Source organism: Amblyomma maculatum, chromosome 3, assembly GCF_055883805.1.
Source record: "Amblyomma maculatum isolate TAMU_Amacu chromosome 3, ASM5588380v1, whole genome shotgun sequence".
NCBI classification, from domain to species: domain Eukaryota; kingdom Metazoa; phylum Arthropoda; class Arachnida; order Ixodida; family Ixodidae; genus Amblyomma; species Amblyomma maculatum.
Genome location: NC_139346.1, coordinates 132,132,910 through 132,153,782, shown reverse-complemented (window position 1 = coordinate 132,153,782; position 20,873 = coordinate 132,132,910). Strand labels below are relative to the sequence as shown.

The 20,873-nt window shown below is 44.2% G+C and overlaps 1 protein-coding gene across 2 annotated transcripts in view; it reads right to left on the bottom strand.

Annotated features, from left to right (window-relative positions):
- Positions 1 to 20,873, bottom strand: part of LOC146196054 (ankyrin repeat domain-containing protein 13D) — a 59,329-nt gene that overhangs the window by 21,229 nt on the left and 17,227 nt on the right. Inside the window, exons 8-13 of one of the 2 annotated variants that reach the window (XR_014706072.1) lie at positions 18,782 to 18,848; positions 17,644 to 17,802; positions 15,686 to 15,862; positions 9,107 to 9,209; positions 3,708 to 3,869; positions 1,856 to 2,004 (exon numbers count right to left, since the gene is read on the bottom strand). Coding sequence is in view for 1 of the 2 variants with exons in the window: in XM_084598062.1 (XP_084454188.1) it covers positions 3,708 to 3,869; positions 9,107 to 9,209; positions 15,686 to 15,862; positions 17,644 to 17,802; positions 18,782 to 18,848 (668 nt within the window). In the remaining variant the exon portion in view is untranslated. The remainder of the gene's footprint in view (positions 1 to 1,855; positions 2,005 to 3,707; positions 3,870 to 9,106; positions 9,210 to 15,685; positions 15,863 to 17,643; positions 17,803 to 18,781; positions 18,849 to 20,873) is intronic. The other variant, XM_084598062.1, reaches the window with a different exon arrangement.

The window sequence follows — 20,873 nt, the reverse complement described above, 5'->3', positions numbered from 1 at the left end:
GGATATATACTTAGCATATACCTAGTGTATCATGTCATTATGTGGTTATAATGTGATTATATGGCAATAAAAATTGGCGCACTCACTCATGAGTTCACTATCATCTCAGTCACACTCACACTTGTTGATGTGAATGAGTGGACGTGAGTGTAAGCAAGTGGTTGCGCGTGTGAGTGTGACTGTGAGTGGGCGACAGCGTGAGTGAGCCACTCCCGTTTCCAGCCTATGCATCTGTTTGCAAAATGTAAAAGCGTCTGAGCACAGTGTTTTCAGATTTTCAAGCAGCGTGCTCATATTATTAACTGTGGAAGCAAGCTGTAGGGTACTATGGTCAAACAATGGTACCAAAATCGCTTGACACATACCACTGACACTTGCCCATTACATACAAGTCTCTCCCTCTCAATTCACTCCATCTTTGTAGACACTCTGATATTGATACCACTAGCCTCTAGCAGGTTGTGTTCAGGTAAATCTTGTGTGTGCATTAGATAAGCCATTGCAAATGCTGCACACACAACTAGAACAGTGGTAAAATGTGAAACTGTTTTGTTTGTCTAAAATCCCAAGCTAAAGGCAAAGAAAAAAAAAACGGGCAGGAAATTAGGCGGGGGAGGGGGTGGCATGAAAGCTAGATTCAATTGAGGAATACTACCAAAAAAAAAAAAAATGCCAGCATTAAGCCCAAAGCACGCACACAAGTGAGAAGGGAACTAGAAGGGAACTGCTGCAAACGAACACATGTGAGAAGAAAACTGTTGTAAACTGCCATGAAAGAAATTACACCACAGAAAGAAAATAATAACAGCCGAGTAAGCAAGCACAAAGCATGCAGTGTGCCCCAGTCACAAAGAAAACAAAGGAATCCCACCACCAAAGACAAAGGAAATTATCATATGCATCACAATATAATGACAGAGCTGATGCATGTTAGCAAAAACTATAAAAAATAAAAGCAAGCTCCGCCCCCTCTCTCCCTCACCAACCCAGTTACTCCTACATAGGAGCACGAAGGAAAAAGCAAAATGATTACAGAAAAAAGCACTGGAATGTCTTTGCCATCTCCTTCAATGTAGAGCGTGCACATGGAATGAAAATTGGTGCATAGAATGGTGATGTGTACACCAAAGCTGGACTAGTTTGGTGGTTAAAAACTCTTACAACTCCCAAAGGTATCCTCATAACGCAATGGGGGGTTCAGTGTGTAATCCTGCAGCAACACATCACTGTAATGGACAACACAGGTCTTGAAAAACACTGAGATGTTATAACTTGTTATCCCATACAGATTATCATCCCTATCAACAACAGAGATATAAGAGCTCATTCTTGTTTGCAAACAGCAGCAATGTCATGGCAGTGATATGCTGCCTGCCGTAGGCACAGCACTCGGGCACTTCATTTGATCCCCTTCCGCCTCTCTTTTTTTGCAGCAGCTGTTAGCAAAGCACCTCAATTATGATATAGCTTATCAAGCCCCTGATGCAGAGTGGAGTGAATTAGAGTTAAAACAAATTACAACATGCTCTTTTACGATCGCATCTGCCTACGGGTGCCATTACTGGGGGGTGCAGAAACTAGTACTATGTTTAAGCTGCAGTGTGAGACTAGTCTATGGCTGTAGCGCACTTTAGGCAATCAGAATGTACCCGAGTGTATAGCAGGGTCAACTGCACCAGGGCAGAGGGGGAGAATGAGAAAGACAGACAGGTGGAGACCACGTGCCAGGACGCAACGCTTGTGCACGCACACAGACCACCCGTGTAACAGTGTGACAACACTAGAGGCTTGTGACAAGGGCAGCGCCTGGCACAAGGAGCGGCTGCGACAAATTGTATCGTCTGTTGTTATTTACCGGCTGTGGGCCTTTCGGCATGGCCGGGGGTTGCTGCAACCCTTGACCATATTTCGCACAGATCTCCTGCCGGCGCCTCTCCCTATGTATGCGTCTACTCTCAGGGCTCCGCGGTGCATGGCGGCGAGCGCGAGGGCCCCATGGGCCGTCTGCCGGCAGAGCAGAAGAGAAGAAAAGTATATGTATATATATATATGTATAAAAATTACAAGATGCACAACAGCAAGAGTCGAAAGGCGATTAGAATTCAACGAAGCCCGAGGCTTCAGGCACGACTAAAGTACAGCACTCTATGCAAGGCTATCCCGCTGCTCTATGTTTTCTTCCTAATGTGCCTGCCCGACTGCTGCAGAAGAGACCCATTTTTCTCTTACTAGTAACAACAGAAAATTGGCTTCGTTAGCGGTTCTGTCATTCAAGCTGATGGATCAATGCATTTCATCCTCCTTCCTCTTAACTGGCTAATGCATTTTGGGAAGCCTGATCAGAGCAAGCAATACGCAATTATTAAGTAAATAGCAAATACGTCAGAATGACGTTTCCTCTTGGACCACACTAAAGGACTCCATAACGTTTAGTCCTCTAACAGTTGCCACCTAACTGTTCACTTAACAGTTGCTTTTCTTGACAAAGAGCAGTATGTTCCAGCTAGTTATTCAACCCGAAAAAGGAATGGCAAGATAGGATCAAGAAAACAATGGTGCGACAACAGAGGAAAAAAAGAAAAGAAAAACTAAACACACACAAGAAGCTGCGGTTAACTGAAACCAAAGCAGCAATACTTTTTCTACTAGCAGCAGTGGCAGAAAAAGCAACACCCAAATTTTCAACAAATTCCATCGAGAGCGCTTATATTACAGCAGCACCTGACTGCATATTCTGGCTCAGCAGCAGAAGTATTCCTACCAGCCAGCATACTTCCAACATGCACTGCTTCAATACTTACCACGCCCTTGCCACTTCTGCTTCTTTCAGTGTTCCCAGAAGTTTTGAAAGAATTTACATGAAGGTGAACAGTATGCAAACCACAGTGTAGCTTGTGACCCCTGTCCAGCAGTACAGACTGCTGTAAGCCCTCTCTATTCATAGCTGTCATTTCCTTTGTTCACTTTTAACAGATAAATGATGATTTAAATACACTTACAAGTACTTAGAATTAATTTCCTAAGCAGAGACTTTTTTAAGCAATAAACAAACATAGCAAGCAAGTACCAATGCAAATAAAAAATAAAAGCTGCATCTTTTTCTAGCACGCTTTACTAGCAGCCACTGCGCCCGCTTGTAAGTGCCTTTAGGGTGACTTCTACTTTAATGTAACTGCATGGAAGCTACTTCAAAATGTTAGCAGCACAAAACATTAGAGCGTCGCTACAATTTTGTGAGAAAATAGACTGCAATGACTGAGTTGGTCTGCTGTCATGTACATATGCAGCTGATTTGATGTTCTTTTGAACAGAACTGCTTCTGTTGAATAGAAATGTTCTTAATGGCCACTGCTGCCGTTTTATCCAGAACGGCTACAATGGGGTAATTCATTCAGTTACATTCTAAAAGAAAAATAAGAGGTAGCACACCAGGGTATTCATGCCAGGTAGATTAAAAAATATATAAAGTACATAAAAAAGAAATACTTCTATGATGAAAATCAGTGGCGTCAAAAAAGCGGAAAAAAATTTAGGAAGGAGGGAGTGTGGGAAGGGCAAGAGATACCTAGGAGGAAGGCAAGACAAGGATGCATTTCAAGTTATACTTCGGCAACAATGTAAATTCTTGTCTTCAGGGCAACGGCTTGGTCAGACAGAACGGCAGTGTGTGCCCGAACAACCCTGCCAATCCGTGCCAGGTGACTCACCCAGCCGAGCATAGCCACTTGGAGCCTCGAAGCAGCTGTCCTCAATGGTGCACATCACTGTCCCCTGATCCCGAATGGTGGTCACTCCCGCGACGGGCTCGTCGAAGGCATTTATGTTGCCAAATGTGATGCGGGCATTCAGCAAGTGAAACAGGGGTATCTCTGTTGGGTGGCAAAAACAAGAGAGAACGAAAATGCCACAAGCACAATTAGTACTGGATGCTTATACAGTAAAACCTCGTTACAAGAGACACTCAAGGGACCCGAAAAAGATCTCTCTTGTAAGCAAGGTCTCTTGTAACAAAAATTCTAAAAGGATTGTGTTGATCAGCTTACTACACATCAGCATATAAAAGCATTCACACGCGGTAACAGGAAATTGTTCAGGAAAGCTTAAAGAAGTTAACCATACCAGTATGTATTTTGTGGGTGCAGAGTGTATTCCTTCCCAAATTCTGGAGGTTAAGCACTTCACTTTACAAGTCTTCCTGCTGCTCTAATACTTTTGAAGCACTCTTACATGCTCGTCACCCTCAGGTGCTGACAGTTTTCCTCTGAAGAGCACACAAGGTCCACATCTGCAGATACGAATTCCTCAAAAGATCCTGGTAACTAAGCAGTCTCTTTGATGCTCGCCCAAGGTTCATCATCAAGAAAGCTTTCCACAGTATCCATATATGGGACCTCTGACATCATGTCACCACATTTAAAGCCTGCTTGTCTGAAACAGTTTTTCACAGCTTCACTTCTTAGGCTATTCCAGACATCGGCAATCACCTGAACAACAAAGTTCGCATGAATGACTATTGTATAGCCTTGCTGCCTGTCGAGCAACAGGCATTCTACCAACCTTGTTTTGTACAGCAACTTGACAGAGTGCATAATGCCTTTGTCTGTTTGTTGAAGGTAGGGTGTGGAGTTTGGAGGTTAAACCTAACTTTGGTGGCTTTGAACACGAGAACTTTGGTGCTGCAAAGCATTGTCCACAAAAAGAAAGACATCAGGATTCCGAGCTTTCATCTTGTGATCAAATTTTAACAGCAAGGAGTTAAAAATGCTGGATGTCATTAATGCATTTTGATTTGCTTCATAGGTGACAGTAATGCGATGCCAGCGCCTGAAACAATGGGGGTCGTTTCGACTTTTCAATCATGGGGAAGCACTCCTTCTCAGTTCTTGACATATTGCAACATAAAGGATGCTGATATGGAACAGAATTTAGCTAAGGAAATCTGAAGTGCACAATGCTTCACAGCAGGTTAAACCTACTGTGAAGTGAAAGCTGAAGCATGGTTACACATGGTAAAGTTCTTTATTCAACAGGAGTTTTTTTTTTTTTTTTAATGGCTAGGAAGAGACTTTGGTGATCCGTAAAGAAGTTAGTCTTGGTTTCGACTAGGTCTACTCCGAATCCGTGGCGTTGTTGTGCACTCGATATTGACGACAGCGATCATGTGTCTCGTCACGCAGCTTCTCGCGAGTTAAGCTACTTCCCACATCAGCTGACATTAACCTTTGGTGAGAGCATAGCTACCCGAAGTGGTTGTGGCTTAAGTTTCAACTTGGCCTCGAAGATGCTTGAAGGTCATCGGAAGCACACGGTGACTTTAGATTTATTTCACTTAGAAAACCTATTACTTCAAAATTGTGGGGTTTAAGCATGGCTTGAGCCTAGTGACAGAGCAAAAGCTGTGAGTGTTGTAGCGATAGTCTCTGTAACATCGCCTTCTTAATCCGTGGTCTTTTCATAATTTTTCTTGTAATTGGTTCACAGGAAAGAAAAGGAGCGGTATCCATCATACTTGTACTGTGGAAACCTGAACCGACCCTGCATGGCAACTAGTTTCTGACCTTCAATGTTTTACAAGGGTAAATTTGCTTCCATGCTGACGACTTCAAAACCTGGCGTAGTGAAGCTCTAATTTCAAAACTACTTTTGAGGATGGCTTTTCCTCAATGCTGCTGCCCTCTTTTCCGCCATCTTGTTCTTAGTATATGCACTTTGTAAATGAAGTCAAAAGCTGCTATCGGAAACAAATTCTAGATTGTCAGTAACACTCCTGTCAAAGCTACTGCCAAAACTAACAATGTATGTAAATGTAAATCGTAAAAGGACAGATTCACAGCGTTAGCAAATAGACACAAATACACAAAGGCAAAAGCCTTTAATGCCTTATCGTCAGCAGGAGCTGTTGGCAAAGGCTGTCACACTTTCGAGAGCGCACCATATATGGGCATTGGTCAACAGTAACTAATTGAAAGGTAGTTAATGGGTTAATTGGTTGAGTCATAATGAGTAACATGGTAGTTAGGCAATTAGATTACTAATTAATGAATTACTAATAGTAATGATCAACTATATTATTTACCTAATTATTGACAACCCAAATGATTGCCCAATTGACTAACTGAATTTATTTACCAAATTAATTGACTGATTAGCCAATTAAACCGCGACATTACCAAACAGAGCGATGACGTCATCAAGTGGTGCAGTTTGTCATACTGCAAAATGGGCGGTAACGTCAAAGCCTCAACTGTGACGTCAGAGATGACTGTGACTATGATGTCATCACATGGTGACGTCATCATGGCATCCCATCCGGCCCATGGTTAATAACCGGAAGTGACACCATAATGACGACCCACCTAGTCACAGCGTTACGACTGGTGATGACGTCACCAGGTGATTCCCGTATATACGAAGCTGACCCGCTCGAATGCCGCACCACAATATAGAAGCACACGCAGTACAGCAGGCATCAGCGGCGTTTTAAATTGGTTTACAGGAAAGAAAAGGCGCATTATCTGTCACAATCCTCAGAGGGCAGCTTAACCGACGCCTCATCGCACTTTAGTGGTCCAAAAGTGCCCCATACAATTTGTTTGTTTGTTTAGCTATCCAGAAATTATTGAGGCTGACAACATTGAAAAGAGGTGAGAGTGGCGGCCCACTAGTTTATTTTGAACGGATCTCTGTGTTGTTGCATTGTCGGAAACAAAATACAACGCAGTTCTTCATGGGTACATTGCGCGACTTGAGCGTGTTTAGAACTGGTTTCCAATTTTCCGTCCATTGGCCTTTCCATAGAGTTCTTGCAAACAAAGCAATCCGCTTTCAACATGCCGTGCTTTCTCGACGTAGTAAATTGCCACGACAGGATACATATAATTTGTGATGCGCTATCATTACTTCCATCCACAGCGATTGCGAAAGCGTGGCGTTTCAGAGACTCCAGTATGTATTGGGTTTTTGGCGTCCGCAGCCATTTCCCCTGACAATGGCAGTCGTTTTGGTACGTCCGCATCTGCAGTGCTTTGCGCCGCCACATTTCGGGAACATTTTCCGAAATAACGGTCCCACGTGATCACTCACGCTTAGCGGCAGGTTGCGTTCGACAAGATATCTCGTGAAGAAGCTCTCTGCACAGATAACTGTCTTCGTCGTCGTTTTGGAAGAAACTGCCGATGGTTCACTGCACTTCTGCAGCATGAACGCACTTTTATGCTTTTGTGAAGCGATGTTATCTTGATGTTGTTTTTACTACCGTGTGGAACGCTCACAACACTGTGTTAGAAGTAGTTTTCTAACACTGTGGCGCCCATCACAGGTGCACGTGGTACAGAATCAATACTTGTCACCTTTTTGGGAACTTTCAAAGCACGGAACAGTTGTGTACGATTTCCGAAATACTCGCAAGTACTTCTTGACTCGCAAGTACTTCTTGACTTTCCAAAGCTCCATCGATTGTTCAAACTCGGGGAGACGTGGAGTAGTTGGCATTCTCAGGAAAAAACAAAAGTTTGGCATTCCGAACTTCACTCGACGACCTGAGAAATCCAACTGAAGCCTAGCTCAAATGTACTACACGGGGGTAATGGGCTTACTCTACAGCCAAGTCCCCGCTGGCAGTGGCGCCGGAAATGTCAACAATTGTTGGTTCCCCGAAAGGCAGCGTCGCTGCGCTGATGTCAACTTCACTGTAGCGCTGGGCCGCGTCGACCGTGCTAGAGCCTGTGCCATGCCTGCACATGCGTGCTCATGTTAATTACCGCGTTTTCTTGAAACATGCTGCTTGTGTTTCGTCTGAAACTTTGTTCTCGAGTAGCATGCGCAAAAGGTGGTGCTGCGAATGTGACGATGACTTCGTGTAATATTTGTGGAGCATGTCTCAACGCCGCCAAAACCATTGCTACGTGCCTGGGTGTCGGACTGGTTACGTTCATGTGAAGGGTGCCCCAAAGGTACCATTATTTGGAGTCCCGAAGCATGGACAGTCACGAAAAAGAATGAGAGAAATACCTGCACCGTGCGGACGAAACGATGGAAGACACGAGCGCAGTTTGTGAATTCCATTTTGAGCCGCGATATGTGCTTCGGGGCCATAGAAGGAAAAGAAGTACGAATTCCACGTGGGAAGCCGATTCTTCGTACCTACGCAGTCCCAACGACACAGTCCCAAAGTGTCGTGCCCTAGTTGGCATGCAAAGCCGAGGGCTTTTTGCTGCACTATGATTCTGGACAGTGGCACCTTGTTTGCTCTCTGTTCCAAGAACCAGGCATACACAGCCTTGTCTACATCTTCAAAGTCACCTTGTTACCACCTCGTGCTGCGCACGTGCTCCTGTCTCCAGAGCAGCCAAGATGCTGTCTTTGCACTTCAATACCGTCAACAGTGAAATGCATGGAATTCTAAACTCTTGCGCAATATCCGTTTTCTTCCTTGCTTTAGCAGCTTGAGCGATGAGTTCCGCCTTCTCCTGAAGCGTCAAAAACTTCCGCTTTCTGGTCGGAGGAGGCATCTTCACAGCACATCAACTCACCAGACCAAAAGGAAAATGGATGTGTGGCCTGCTGGGCTGCAAACCAACCTAAACCTCCATAACGACGATACGGCCATGCCTATTTAAACAGGTTGGCAACAAAGTAAAGCCTGCCAAAAATGCTCTTTTTTTTTTTTTCAGCGATCATCAGCAATTTGTAAACAAACATGGCAGCGTCCATAAATATGCGTGGAAGCGCCGAAAATGTTATAAGTGGCGTACTAAAATGCGTTCTAGTGCTTTAATTTTCTGTTATGGCTTACGAACGAAAACGTGCGAACTGCTATTTCAGAAACCTTCGTTGTTGTGAGATGAAAGTTGGAAAGCGTTTCGTTGCTGAGAGAAATGAAATGAATTGAATTTTGAAATGTTGGCCGGGGCCACTAAAATATTTCGTTCCATCGAGAAATTCGTATTTGCGGTTTTCGTTATTGCGGGGTTCAACTGTACCACTATCTCTGCTTCCATGGTACTGCATGGTCTAGGCCAGGAAAATGATAATTCAAACGATAATTCACCCTTGCGTAAACTGTAATGTTATAAATTAACACCGTGTAAATTAAATAGGGCCTTACCGATTTTGACAGGAAACCCTGCTGGAAGTTGAAGAGTGATGAAGTCCCGTAGCCTGGCGAAGTGAGTGCTGTTTATAGACATGAGGTCCACGATTGGCAGAATCTGAAAAGAAAGAGTAAAAAGAAACACTTGTTAAATTGCTGCGGCGCCAGTCGAGCACAACGAAACAACTGACACCACTGAAGCATCGAGCAGGGGAGGACTTGTGGTTTGAAGTGGGTGATCTGACAGGGACCAGGCATCTTTTTGCAAAGTAACTGAGGCATCTGCTGTTCTTACGCAGAACATCTCAAGGGGACATTTGCTTCTGCTCCGAAAATGGTCACTGCAGAAAAGAGGACAATTGTGCGCACATGTACCAGCTTTCAAATTGGCCGAATTAGGTTCGAGCAATTTACTAGGTTCGGATTGCATACAATTCACTCTGTGCATCCCCACCTTGATGATCAAAAGAGAGAGCAAATCACTAGCCAATGCTAATATGAGTGTGTGAATTCTCAAAGGGGTAGTTCAGCCAAGAGACCGGAATAATTTCAAGCCATTACAAAAGTTACGCATTTGCGATGTTAAACTGCAGACTTTTAAGCGAGCTGCTGTAATACCATCATCTATACTTGCCTCATTTTCAAACCTTTAAAATGCAGCTAAACAAAGCACAGGCACAGTGCAATTGTGACAGTCAACCAAATGGCTCACAATATCCACTGCGAGTCTCCCCACACATTCAAGGCTATGAATTACTGCAGTGAAGTGCACTAGATCAATGCAAACAGTAAATGAATAATTTTAAGAGCGCGTGCATGTACGCACGCACACGCGTCACCTTGCTGAATGAAGGCCCCTGTACTGCCGTTCCGTAATGGAAAGCTCCGGCCAATGACCCAACATGACTTGAGTTCAGAGGAAGACTGTCAGACTTGTTTTTCAATTACTGTATAACCAGTTCAAAAAGAACATGAAAAAAAATTAAAGACCCAGTACCCTAGCTATTGTCCTGCAGTGACATATACAATGCAGTGAGAAATGACAGTAAACTAATTTATGGATATGTTTTGTCACTGTGCAGTCCCAAGCACACTTCCAATTTAGGAACAGAGTCCAGGAAACTCCCGTTAATTTTATCCTGACAAAGATACATTTTTCCATAAGACAAACAATGTCAAAGCATTTGGTTGATCTTCCCATAAATTCAATGCAAGAAAAATCAATGTTAAGACAAACTTTTCGCAGTGACTGCGACAGATGGCAACTACAATGCAACAGTGCTTGCATGGCATCTGCGAGGCAGTCCAAAGGCCAGCTTAAGAAATATAATGTAACACTTGCTTGTAAGAGAACATATCTCACAGAGAGTGTCCCCGCATCTATCATTCTCCCCAGCAAGGTAGCTTCCCCGTGCTTTTGAATGAAGATGCAGGGAAGAGTTCCTGAAGATGCAGGTAGGGAAGGCAGGGCTTCTTTGCACCAGCCTTGGTGCTTATTCAATTTGTTCCATCAAATTTACGGCAATGCAGTGTTACAGCTCAGGCGCACAGGTTTGACATGGCCATATACGGTAACGCTTGGTTCCCACATGAAACAGGAGAATACGAAAAGCGACCAGCTACAGAGACTCTGGTGGCAATTCTAATTTATTTGTGCGCAGGCGTTTCTCGAGCTGCACGGGCAGTCACAAGACAGGGTGGTGTCATCATCTGTTGATGTCTTCATAGCACAACTATGACATATACCAGTGTCGTATGTGAAGAGAAGGATATGAGGCGCACCTTGAATTGTTAACAACTGCAATGCCGCACAAAGACTGGGATAAGAACGAGAAAAAGAAGGCCACATGCCTTAGGGACCCACATTGCATAACTGGCTGCCTAGGCACCTTCAGTGCACTTAGGGCAGGTTACTAGGTTAGAAAAGAAAAAGAGAAAGTGAAAAGAAGAAAGAAAGAGAATGTAAAAAAAGGGAAAATGTCAACATATTGGAGAAGGATGAGATGGGCATTTTGACATTCTCACTCTTCAGCCTAATTACCATACAATGTGCTCTTTGCAATTGTTTTATCCCAGCAGTGTAATTTTACTGGTTCTTAATCTGACACACCAAGTGCATAATGGGGGTATTTCTGTAAAAAGCAGCTTCTGATAAGATGAACAAATTTTAGAGGGTTTTTCAAGGTTGTCTTAGGAAACCAACTGTACACAAGAGTACAAGAGCCGCACAGGACACCGCAATACCTGAATATGTGCATCATGCAGACGACACCATTCACCGAGACGACGTTTACAGCAATGTGCTCGACTGCTCTAAATGTTAATTCAGGCTCCCAACACCTGGGCCAGAAAACAAAGCTGAAGCATAGGTGACTGGGAGAATTTTTTGCACATTTTTCACACACAAAAAAAGAAAAGAGGGGGGAGGGGGGGGGACGACGACGACAACGACGGACGGACTGAATTCGGATCCTTCTGCAAAACAACCTTGCACTGCCTCGAAGTGAAAGGAAGCACAGGTGATTGCAATCCCTGAGAACTGGGCTTGATGGGCGGCAATTAGCCTGTTACATGAGGCAGCTTACTATCTATGGCATTCTGCTGAGGAGGCTGCAGTCGTCGCATTTTAATGGGAATGAAACAGAAAGTGCCCGCAATGGATGCTAAACAAATTAATTAAGTGACTGTGCCTGGTCAGGGTTCGTACAGGTGGCAAAGAAAAAATTCAAAGATATTCAAGGAATTTCAAGCCCCCATAGGAGGATTTTCAAGGCCCCCTTCGAGGGCTTAATTTTTTTTTTCCATGTCAAAGATCTTCAAACAGTCCTCTCAAAACGTCTGAAATATTTATTCCACAAAGAAAAAAAAACATCACTACGCAGATTTGCTTCTATTGCACAGAAAAAAATTAAATATAGCTTCATAAAATATCACAGTGAAAGTTTGGTCATATTCAGCAGAAAAGTAAAAAATTAGTTTTATAAAACTGTTGGTTACTTCCTATACCCTCACAAAATATTGTCCACTGCTTCAACTGCACAAAACAAAAAAATCCTTAGGAAGCAGCTCCTCAGGGCTACTTCAGGGGAGCTCCAGCAGCTTTTGTTGAATTTGGAGCTTGATGGCGTGTAGCTCCTCACTCTTGTCTTTGGCCGTCTTCCTGAGGCTATTGGACTTTACAATGTGTGTCACATTGTTTTCTGCCTCTGCTTTATCAGCATAGGCATTTGCAGATGCCATGAGATCATCAATTGTCAATTCCAGCTTCTTTTTCTTTCTTTTCATTGCATCTGACTCGTCAAACAGTACGACATAGAATTCACACTGTTCTATTTCTCGCTGCAATGCTGAAAGAAAGAAAGGCCTGAGACCGTGACACGTCATATAGGCACATTTCTTCTCACCACAAGAAAACGCCTTTGCCACTTCACTGTCCGGAAACATGCGCTGAAATAGCTCCCCTGCTTAGGATGACGACCGGTATAAAAAGTGGGATGTCACAACTTTCAGAGTCCAAAGAATTTCAGCGTCAGTGACAAGCTCGTGCGCTTTGCAAGCATCGTTTAGGCTTGGCGACTGCGAGGAACACGCGCTAGTAGACTGCTCTACCACGACCGGCATCAGGTACCTCTTCAACGCGCTCCCTTGCGCTACCTTCATTGCGCCAATATGCTTGCTGCTTTTCATGTGACTTTTTAAAGCGGATTCACCCATGGCAGTCACACCCGCAGTTTTACCGCAAAGCTTGCACTTAGCCCGATGTGGACTCGTTGTATCAGACGCAATCCACTGCTTGTATTCGTCATGGTGGAGCCACGTAGCCTGAAACTTGCTCTTTCCGGGCATTGTGTCACATATGAAAATATCACGTGCGCTGACAGGCAGAAGCCACGCTCATTCAAAAAATGCAAGCACTAGGGTAATGCCAGCGTAGACACGGCCGCACGGCTCGGTAAACCTATCTAAAAACGTTGGGCTCAGTGAGTGATGGCGATGCAATAGCGATGGGACGACGCAGCTATAGTGTTCTAGAATTGAGAAGTGTGCCGTCTGCCGCCGGCGAGCTGGTCGTTTCAGCGATGACAGGAGAGAGGGCGCTGTGTGCAGGAGGAGCGCAGTGAGCGCGGAGCAGACAGCTGGGTGAACCGTCACCGCTAGTTCAATCGGACTCCGAAGGCGCAATAAATTGTGTCGCTCCCACACGCTTGTCTAAATGTATTAAAACAGTTATGTTCATCAACAAAACAACTAGTTGCCTATAAAATAAAGGGCCGTCGTCAGAAAATGTAAGATACAGATTGCCGACGAACTGGCAAGCAACGGCAAGATATATTTCCTGAACGTATTGGGTGCTTTATTTCTTGAACACTAGCGGGAGGTTCAATGACGAATGTCTAACGTATTTCTATGATCATGTAAATGTTTAATATTGGATGCACCGGTTTATGCGGGCTAGACTGAAGTCTTTCATCGACGCTCGCACGTACTGAAAACGCAGTGAATAGTGTTTTAGACTAGACTAGCGTACTTTTTGCGCCACATGTAAATAGAGGTATGCGAAGATTGCTTGAAGACAGAAATTATGCCAGCGCTTACTGATGACTTTACTTTTTGCGCCACATGTAAATAGAGGTATGCGAAGATTGCTTGAAGACAGAAATTATGCCAGCGCTTACTGATGACTTTATTTAAATGTGGGCGAATACATATGAACTGGCAGTCCTACTCAAAACGAAATGAATGAATGAGAGCACATAGCAATGAACGAAACTACATAATGGACGACGTAAAAAAAAAATCGCGACTTAGTTCAAGAATATGGTACAAACGTATAAAACTGTACAGAACTATATGAGAATATTAATGAACTGTACTAGGCCTCGAATAAATTAAGCTGCTAAATTTGAAAACACACAAGAGAAAGGCAGAATGATTAAAGTCCTCAAACACGATTACTTGCACCTCCTCAGCTTCAGGTGCTTTACCTGCTCTGCCTTAGAGGACAGCTCTTGATTTAGCGATTTGGCATAAAAACGCAATCGCATGAGGACGTAGAACTTCACTATGCTAAGTGTCATTTCTTTGTCATGAGTAGGGCAACCAAACTTGGAAACATGTGCGCTTTGCAAAAACAAAGCAAATTCATGCATGCTATTTGCGTTAATCTTTCTTGAACTAAAAAAAAAATGTGAAAGACTCTTCCAGCGTGTGCACGAGCTTTGCAAGCTCCGAGGACGGATAAAGAAGACCTCCGTGGTCGAAGTTTGAAATAAATTGACTTTCTTCTTTTTGTGCCGCCCACGATTTGCTTGAAGTGAGATAAGCGGAGCAAGTACTGCATTTTGACTTCTTCATGAACTTTCTAGCGACATATCCTGCAATATAAGCTATGAGACGGCTAGAACTGTGCCTAGTGACGTATCTGTGGTCATCTGAAAGAAGGGAATTCAAAGTAGCTCTCGCGCCTTCCCTCGTCAACCAAACGGTCAAGCTCATCAATAGGATTTGAAAGAAGCTGTGTAGGTTTCTCGCTTGTACGGCTAATTCCTAGTAAGGCATTTACAATTTCAGCATTACAATTTCCTGTTTTTGGGGGCTTCGCTAAGTTGTAAAATGCCAGGGCATTAACTGTCACTAAAAATTGAGCCGGCGTTGGATGATCGTTGCAGCCATTAAATTGCCTCACGATGCCGAAGAGGTTTTCTAGTTTGTCTTGGCTTAGTCTCGATGTGATAATGTATCTAAAACAGCATTTTGCAGATAAGTAGTCAACAAGGCCGACTGTGGACTGCAAAGTTACCCGAAGGCCTTCCGCGGTGCTGTTGCTTAGGAAACCATGCTTTGAGTGTATTTCGAGAAGGGAAGGGTTCGAATAGGGAATGCAAAAGAAAGAGCGCGCAATGAGCAAGAAGAAAGAACGAAAGGAAGGGAAAAGAGCATTCAGTAATAGAAGGGGGGGGGGACGGCACTGTTACTGTGCTCTCTGCAAACATGTGTTTTCGTGCTTGACCAATCATCGCTCTTCGCTCAACAACGCGCCATAGTATAACAGCCAGAGAAGCAAAGCGATGCAACAAAATTCACGCAGGAAACGAGCCGCAGAAGCAGACGCCCCAAGCGTTTCCTCTGCGGCACGCGTGCTTGTAATGCGCTCCTACGGCTGACAGCGCCACCTACGCTTTTTTTATCGCACCGGCGACCACGTCGCTCCCATTGCCGCGCGCCGAAGACGGCACACTTCACAATTCTAGAACACTATAACGCAGCCGCGCGCCCACTGCAGTGTTGCCAGCCGCCTAACGAGAATGCGCTAAATAGGCTAAAAATCGATACGTTTCCTTCCCCGCAGTTCAGAACTCAGTCAAGAATAAAAGTTTAGCAACAAAAACGTTTTCATGACGAAAAACACCAGTTCAAATTTAGTATTCAAGGAATTCAAGAATCTTCAAAGACCAGTCATAAATTCAAGGTTTTTAAGGGCCTTGAAAACAGGCTTCCGTAATTCAATGGTATTCAAGGTTTTCAAGCACCTGCTGGTAATCATGGCCACAGAATAAGTAGCAGGACAGAAAAAAAAAGTTGCTGTTGGCTCACCTGCTGTGGTAAGGAGAGTGGGTAGTCTTCGCAAAGCCACAGGTTGGCACGGAACTTCTGCGTGCGCACGGTAGCCTCCCGAGGCCGGCCTATATCCCGGCCTCCCAGGTCAACTTTGGCATTGAAGTACTCCTCCGGACGAATGTGGCATGGGTTTCCTCGCCACTCTGTCACTTCCTGCAGTTCAAGCAAGCAGAAAGAGTACGGTGAGGTCTCACAAACCCCTTTGACGGGACATCTCTCTTCAAAAACTGCCGTCCATCTGTGCCCCATGCTTTGCCTCTCCGCGCAGCTATGCTGGCAAAATTAATGATTTATGGTGCATGCCGTTTAACACCCCAAAGCGACACTGGCTGTGAAGGACACTGGGCTTTGGCGATTTCGACCACCTGGCAGTCTTTAAAGTGCTTGATATCACAGAAGTACACGGGCATCTTGCGTAAATGCTAAGAGGTCGGGGCTAGTTTATCATGAGCAATGCTGCTACCTACCACCATATTTATTTTGCGTAACAATAGGCATGTGCGAATATTTCATAATTCTTAATATTCAGTCAAACAGTTCAGCATGCGATATTTCATTCGATCTAAATGCTGCATGTTTGAAATCTTGAAGTATTTTTCTCGAGCAAATAGCCTTTCTAGAATGCTTGTTTCATGTGGTTTTGGTTCAGCTTACCTCCTTTGGAATGGCACCGTGTCACAGCAAACAGCTGCAACTCTAAGCACATTACCTAGGCATACACACTGTGTGCCTGCATATAAGTCGCAGCCTGTCAGTGCTTGCGCTTGGCATCGAGATCTAAACCTGCCAGGTGTCTGTGCCTATACTATTCCTCGCATACATGCGCCAAATCCAGTCTGGTGGCGTGCATCAATTGGAGGACGTTTGGCTGCCGACTTCTGCGTGACAACTCTTTTCAGCAGCAAATTTGCTAACCAAGAGCGAAGGAGCAGGCATGAAGGGAGCTAGCTCCCTTCATGCCTGCTCCTTCGCTCCATTTGAAGGGCTCACGAAAAGCTACACACTAAAACTAGAAAACGCTTACGATCAATAGGTATCCCATCAGTCCTCTCCGCAACGCAAAACTTTTTAAGCTAGTAACACCGAACATATGGGCAACTGAAAATGATGCCCCTCCTCTACCCTCTCAACTCAGCTCATGCTGTCATGGAAAAGAACAAATAAGAAAAACAAGCAGTGACGGCACCCCACCACGTTTCGTCCCATTCCGCCCACATAATTTGGGAGCGTCCAATGAGCAGGCACGCCCAGCAAGCCCTGGAGACATCATAGGGGAGGTTTGTACGTGGGGGTGTGTTGCCCAAACGTCGCCAGGTGCACTTTTTTAAATATTTGTAACTTAAAGGCTCGATGCAAAGCTTTTAAATTTCACTTGAATGCTCACAAAGACCACCGCTATAGATTTTTTTTTGTATTAGAGTGTATATTACCACAAGTAGCATTTCAGGGGCCCTTTATTCAGCCTGATGCAGTGTGGTGCTGGGCATGCAACACGCACACCTAGCAGGTGTCCGTGAGGTCACAGCTCAAAATGCGACCACTGCACAATGTTGCTATAGCAGTTGAGACCAGCAGCCGGAGTACGTTTCACTGCCTGAAAATCCACCAGCTCTATATGTAGGTCGATTAGCCCAATTTCAAATGGCCATTTGTATAGGAAGGAAATAAAACTTGAATCAGTGTGAATCAATGCACTCTCATTTTTACATGCAATGGCCTTGTGTATTAGAAAAGTACATACATGACTTTGTAAGTGCCTGTTATGTCACTCAACATGCCCCTTCAATATCCCTGCAAGTAAGCTTCCAAGTTAGAGGGAAGTTTGTCCAAAGGAAGCTGCTAAGCAAACTCTGGAAAACCCTTTCAGTGCAAATTCCAACGACAGTGATGGCAACTACAGCTGGAAATGTCTGCTGCTTCAGAAACAGGCTCACCCCATTTGGTGTTTCCAGGACAGAGCCCTGCTCAACTTCTACTGTTCCCAGGAAGGACTGCAGGGGAGACCGTGCAGCCTTGTGACGAGCCTTGTCGGCTTCCGACAGGTGCTCCATCCTGGTCTTGGTCACAAGTTCCACGTTTGTTGCACTGAACACCTGCATTGATAACACAGAACACCACAAAGGTTTTCACGTTCGCACTGTTCCTTTTTTGAAATGCTAACGTGTTAGCAACACAAGCCATCATTACAAAGAAAACGCAGCGTCCGGCTTAATGTCTCTTTGCCACCTGCCAGCCATGATAGGAGGAGAGATATGCTTTGGCAAGTGTACAGCAATAAGCTGCACGGAATGTTCGAAACACATGCATGCTTCAGAGGTGAAACAGCGTCCCATGAAGATTATGAGTGATCTGAGAGGCCTTTCGCAAGCAACACTCTGGAAAATGTCTGGTGGATTAAGGGACTTATGCAAGAGGATTGCCAAAAGACATGCAATGGGGTTGCTGACATTGGGGAAATGGTACACAACCTTTACGTTGACACTGAGCACGAGGCTGCTCAAGATCATCACAGGTGATGAGCCTTGGGTCTACGGATATGACCCCGAGAGAAAGCAGCAGTCATTACAGTGGCAAAGCCCATCATCTCACGAGTGAAGAAAGAAAATGTGAGTCACATCTCTGGCCAGACAGAGAGTCTACAGTTTTGCAGCAACATATTGTGGTGCTTGAGCAAGACTATTCGGTGAAAGAAACCAAATCTGTGGCACATAAAGGATTGGCTTTTTCAGGACAACAATGCCCCCCTTCAAAAGAAAACATTCGACAGAAGTCAGTATGGTTCGAAAATTTAGAATAATAACGGTGAATAACGGCAACCAAGCTCTTTCACAGAAAAAAAAAAAAAAAAAAAAGAACAAGATGTTTCGGAACCGGCTCGGTTCTTTCTTCATGAAGGAACTGAATCAGTTCCGAAACACAGTGTCTTTTTTTGCATTTCAAACTATTTATTTCATATGTAAGGCTGTTCCCGCTTATGTAAGGTAATATATGTTTTTCTCAGATGCCAGTTTTGATGCCCCCTTATAAGCACCAGGCCTATCTGCAGCAGCTGGTCTTTGACAAAGATCTCACCTTGCAGTTGTGGCCATTGACTGTTTCAGTCTTGTCACTTTTCCAGCCGAGGATCCCAGACTTGTTCCTGTGTGAAACAATAAAAAGCAAAACAAAAGTCACAAGACTCCTATTTGTACTTCTCCATACACTTAAAACATGGTCTTGAGACAAAAGCATATTAGATGAATGCTAACACTGCTATGCATAGGTTTTGATGCGCCACTGGACTCGAGTCCTACTCCAGATGGATGTAAAGTTTATCTCATCAGTAATGGAATATATAACAGTTCCTTGATGATTTGATATTGGCTAAATCGAAATCCCAATTGTTGAATGAGGCATAAGGAAATTTAGAGTGGACACTTTAGCTGCATAATAGTGTAGATTGACATTGCTTGACATCAAGTATAAACACCTTCCTTTTATAGTTCCCGAAGAAATTTAATAACAAATCCGGTTTGTAGATGGCAATAGTAATCCGGAATCGCTTTCTTGGTTGCTTCTAGATGCCTCGCCCCCTTACACCGGTGACATGTGGAGAAGGCATCACAATGGCTTACATGTGCTGCATTTTTACTCATGCTGTGTTCCCCAGATGTAACCGCATGTATGCAATCGCTTGTAATCATCGAATGGTTCACCCTTATGCCCTTAGACACTGCAAGGAAGCTTTCCCTACATGAAGTCGTGATTCTGCGTAAACGGGCGTCTCATATGTTGGCTTTCTCTGATGCTTCACCCCTGTGCACCTAGGCACAGCAGGAAAGCAACCCTGGCAGGTGAGTTCCGCTGTTCAGTGTTTCATGTCAAGAGTCCCAAGGTTGCAAGTTAGCATGTGTCTGGTTGATCGTCATAGGTATTATACGACCACAGTGGAGTGAAGAAGAACTAACTCCATGGGATGTTTTTACTGCCCTAAATTTTTAGTATATGAAACGAGAAATCGTACAACCCGGAACATATCAATGAGGTCCTGCTGTATTCGCAATTCAAGAAATTGGATACATCGGCTTGGTTTGTTCAGACTTGCAGTGCTAAGCAGAAACAACTGAGCTGGCCACACCACCAGTTCTACTGGTAAAGCAGCACTGGGCCCCTTTAAGGCCTGCAGCTCGGATTAGAAAGTGCAGCCTTCAAACTCTGGGATTAATGCACCATTGCACAGAAAGCATCAACACTCGACATGTGGCAAAATGAGGTCATGGTGACCGAATGCAATTCATCAGTGCCAGATGTTCTGTGGTGCCCAGTGTACTCAAACGGTGGCAGTACAGTATATGCACAAGTGCTGGACTTCTGGTTACTTGCTCTTTTTTTTTTTACTTGACATACTTTTGCACATGTTTATTTCTTAATGCAATTTTCACTTTCTTTGCCAAATATTATTTTAACAAAATATATTTTTGTAAAGTTATTTAATGTGGCACTCCTGTGTAGTCAAAATTCAGATGATTATCTTGTCACGTCTTTTTCAGCATGAACAGTTTACTGCACAAATGGCAGTGCTATTTGCAACTGTCCTTGTAGAAGGAATCCCTACTGCCATTAAAAAATAACAAGAGTCAAATGAAATGGCCAGCAGGGAGAAATGGGAGTGAACGTTTACTTTTAAGGACTGGGCTGACATTATAGTTGGGCTTTTGTCTAGGTTTGAGCATAAGGGAAGGACATTCAATGGTCTATAAGGTCATGGCAGCATGGAACTACTCATCAAATGTAGGGGCAACCACAACATGGTACTTTGTCATACCGCCCATGCACAGTTTCATGTCACTGTCCTCCACTGAAACTTTTACAAACCCTTGCAGATGAAATGACTTATTATGAATGTTGACTTATCATGATTGTGCTTAGAAGCAAGGGGGAGCTCCGCAGACACCGCAGCAAACTGGGGTCGAAAGTAGGCTTAGCGCCCACAGGAATACAGTCGAACCCAGATATATCGAACCCGGATATATCGAATTTCGGTTATATCGAACTCACGGAATATCCCCTTGAAAATCCCATGTAAAAGTATAGAAAAGCCGCGTCATATATCGAACTCAATTTCACCGGTCGTTCGATATATCGAACTCCGCACCACGCACTGGAAAGTGTGCCTTTCCCAAAG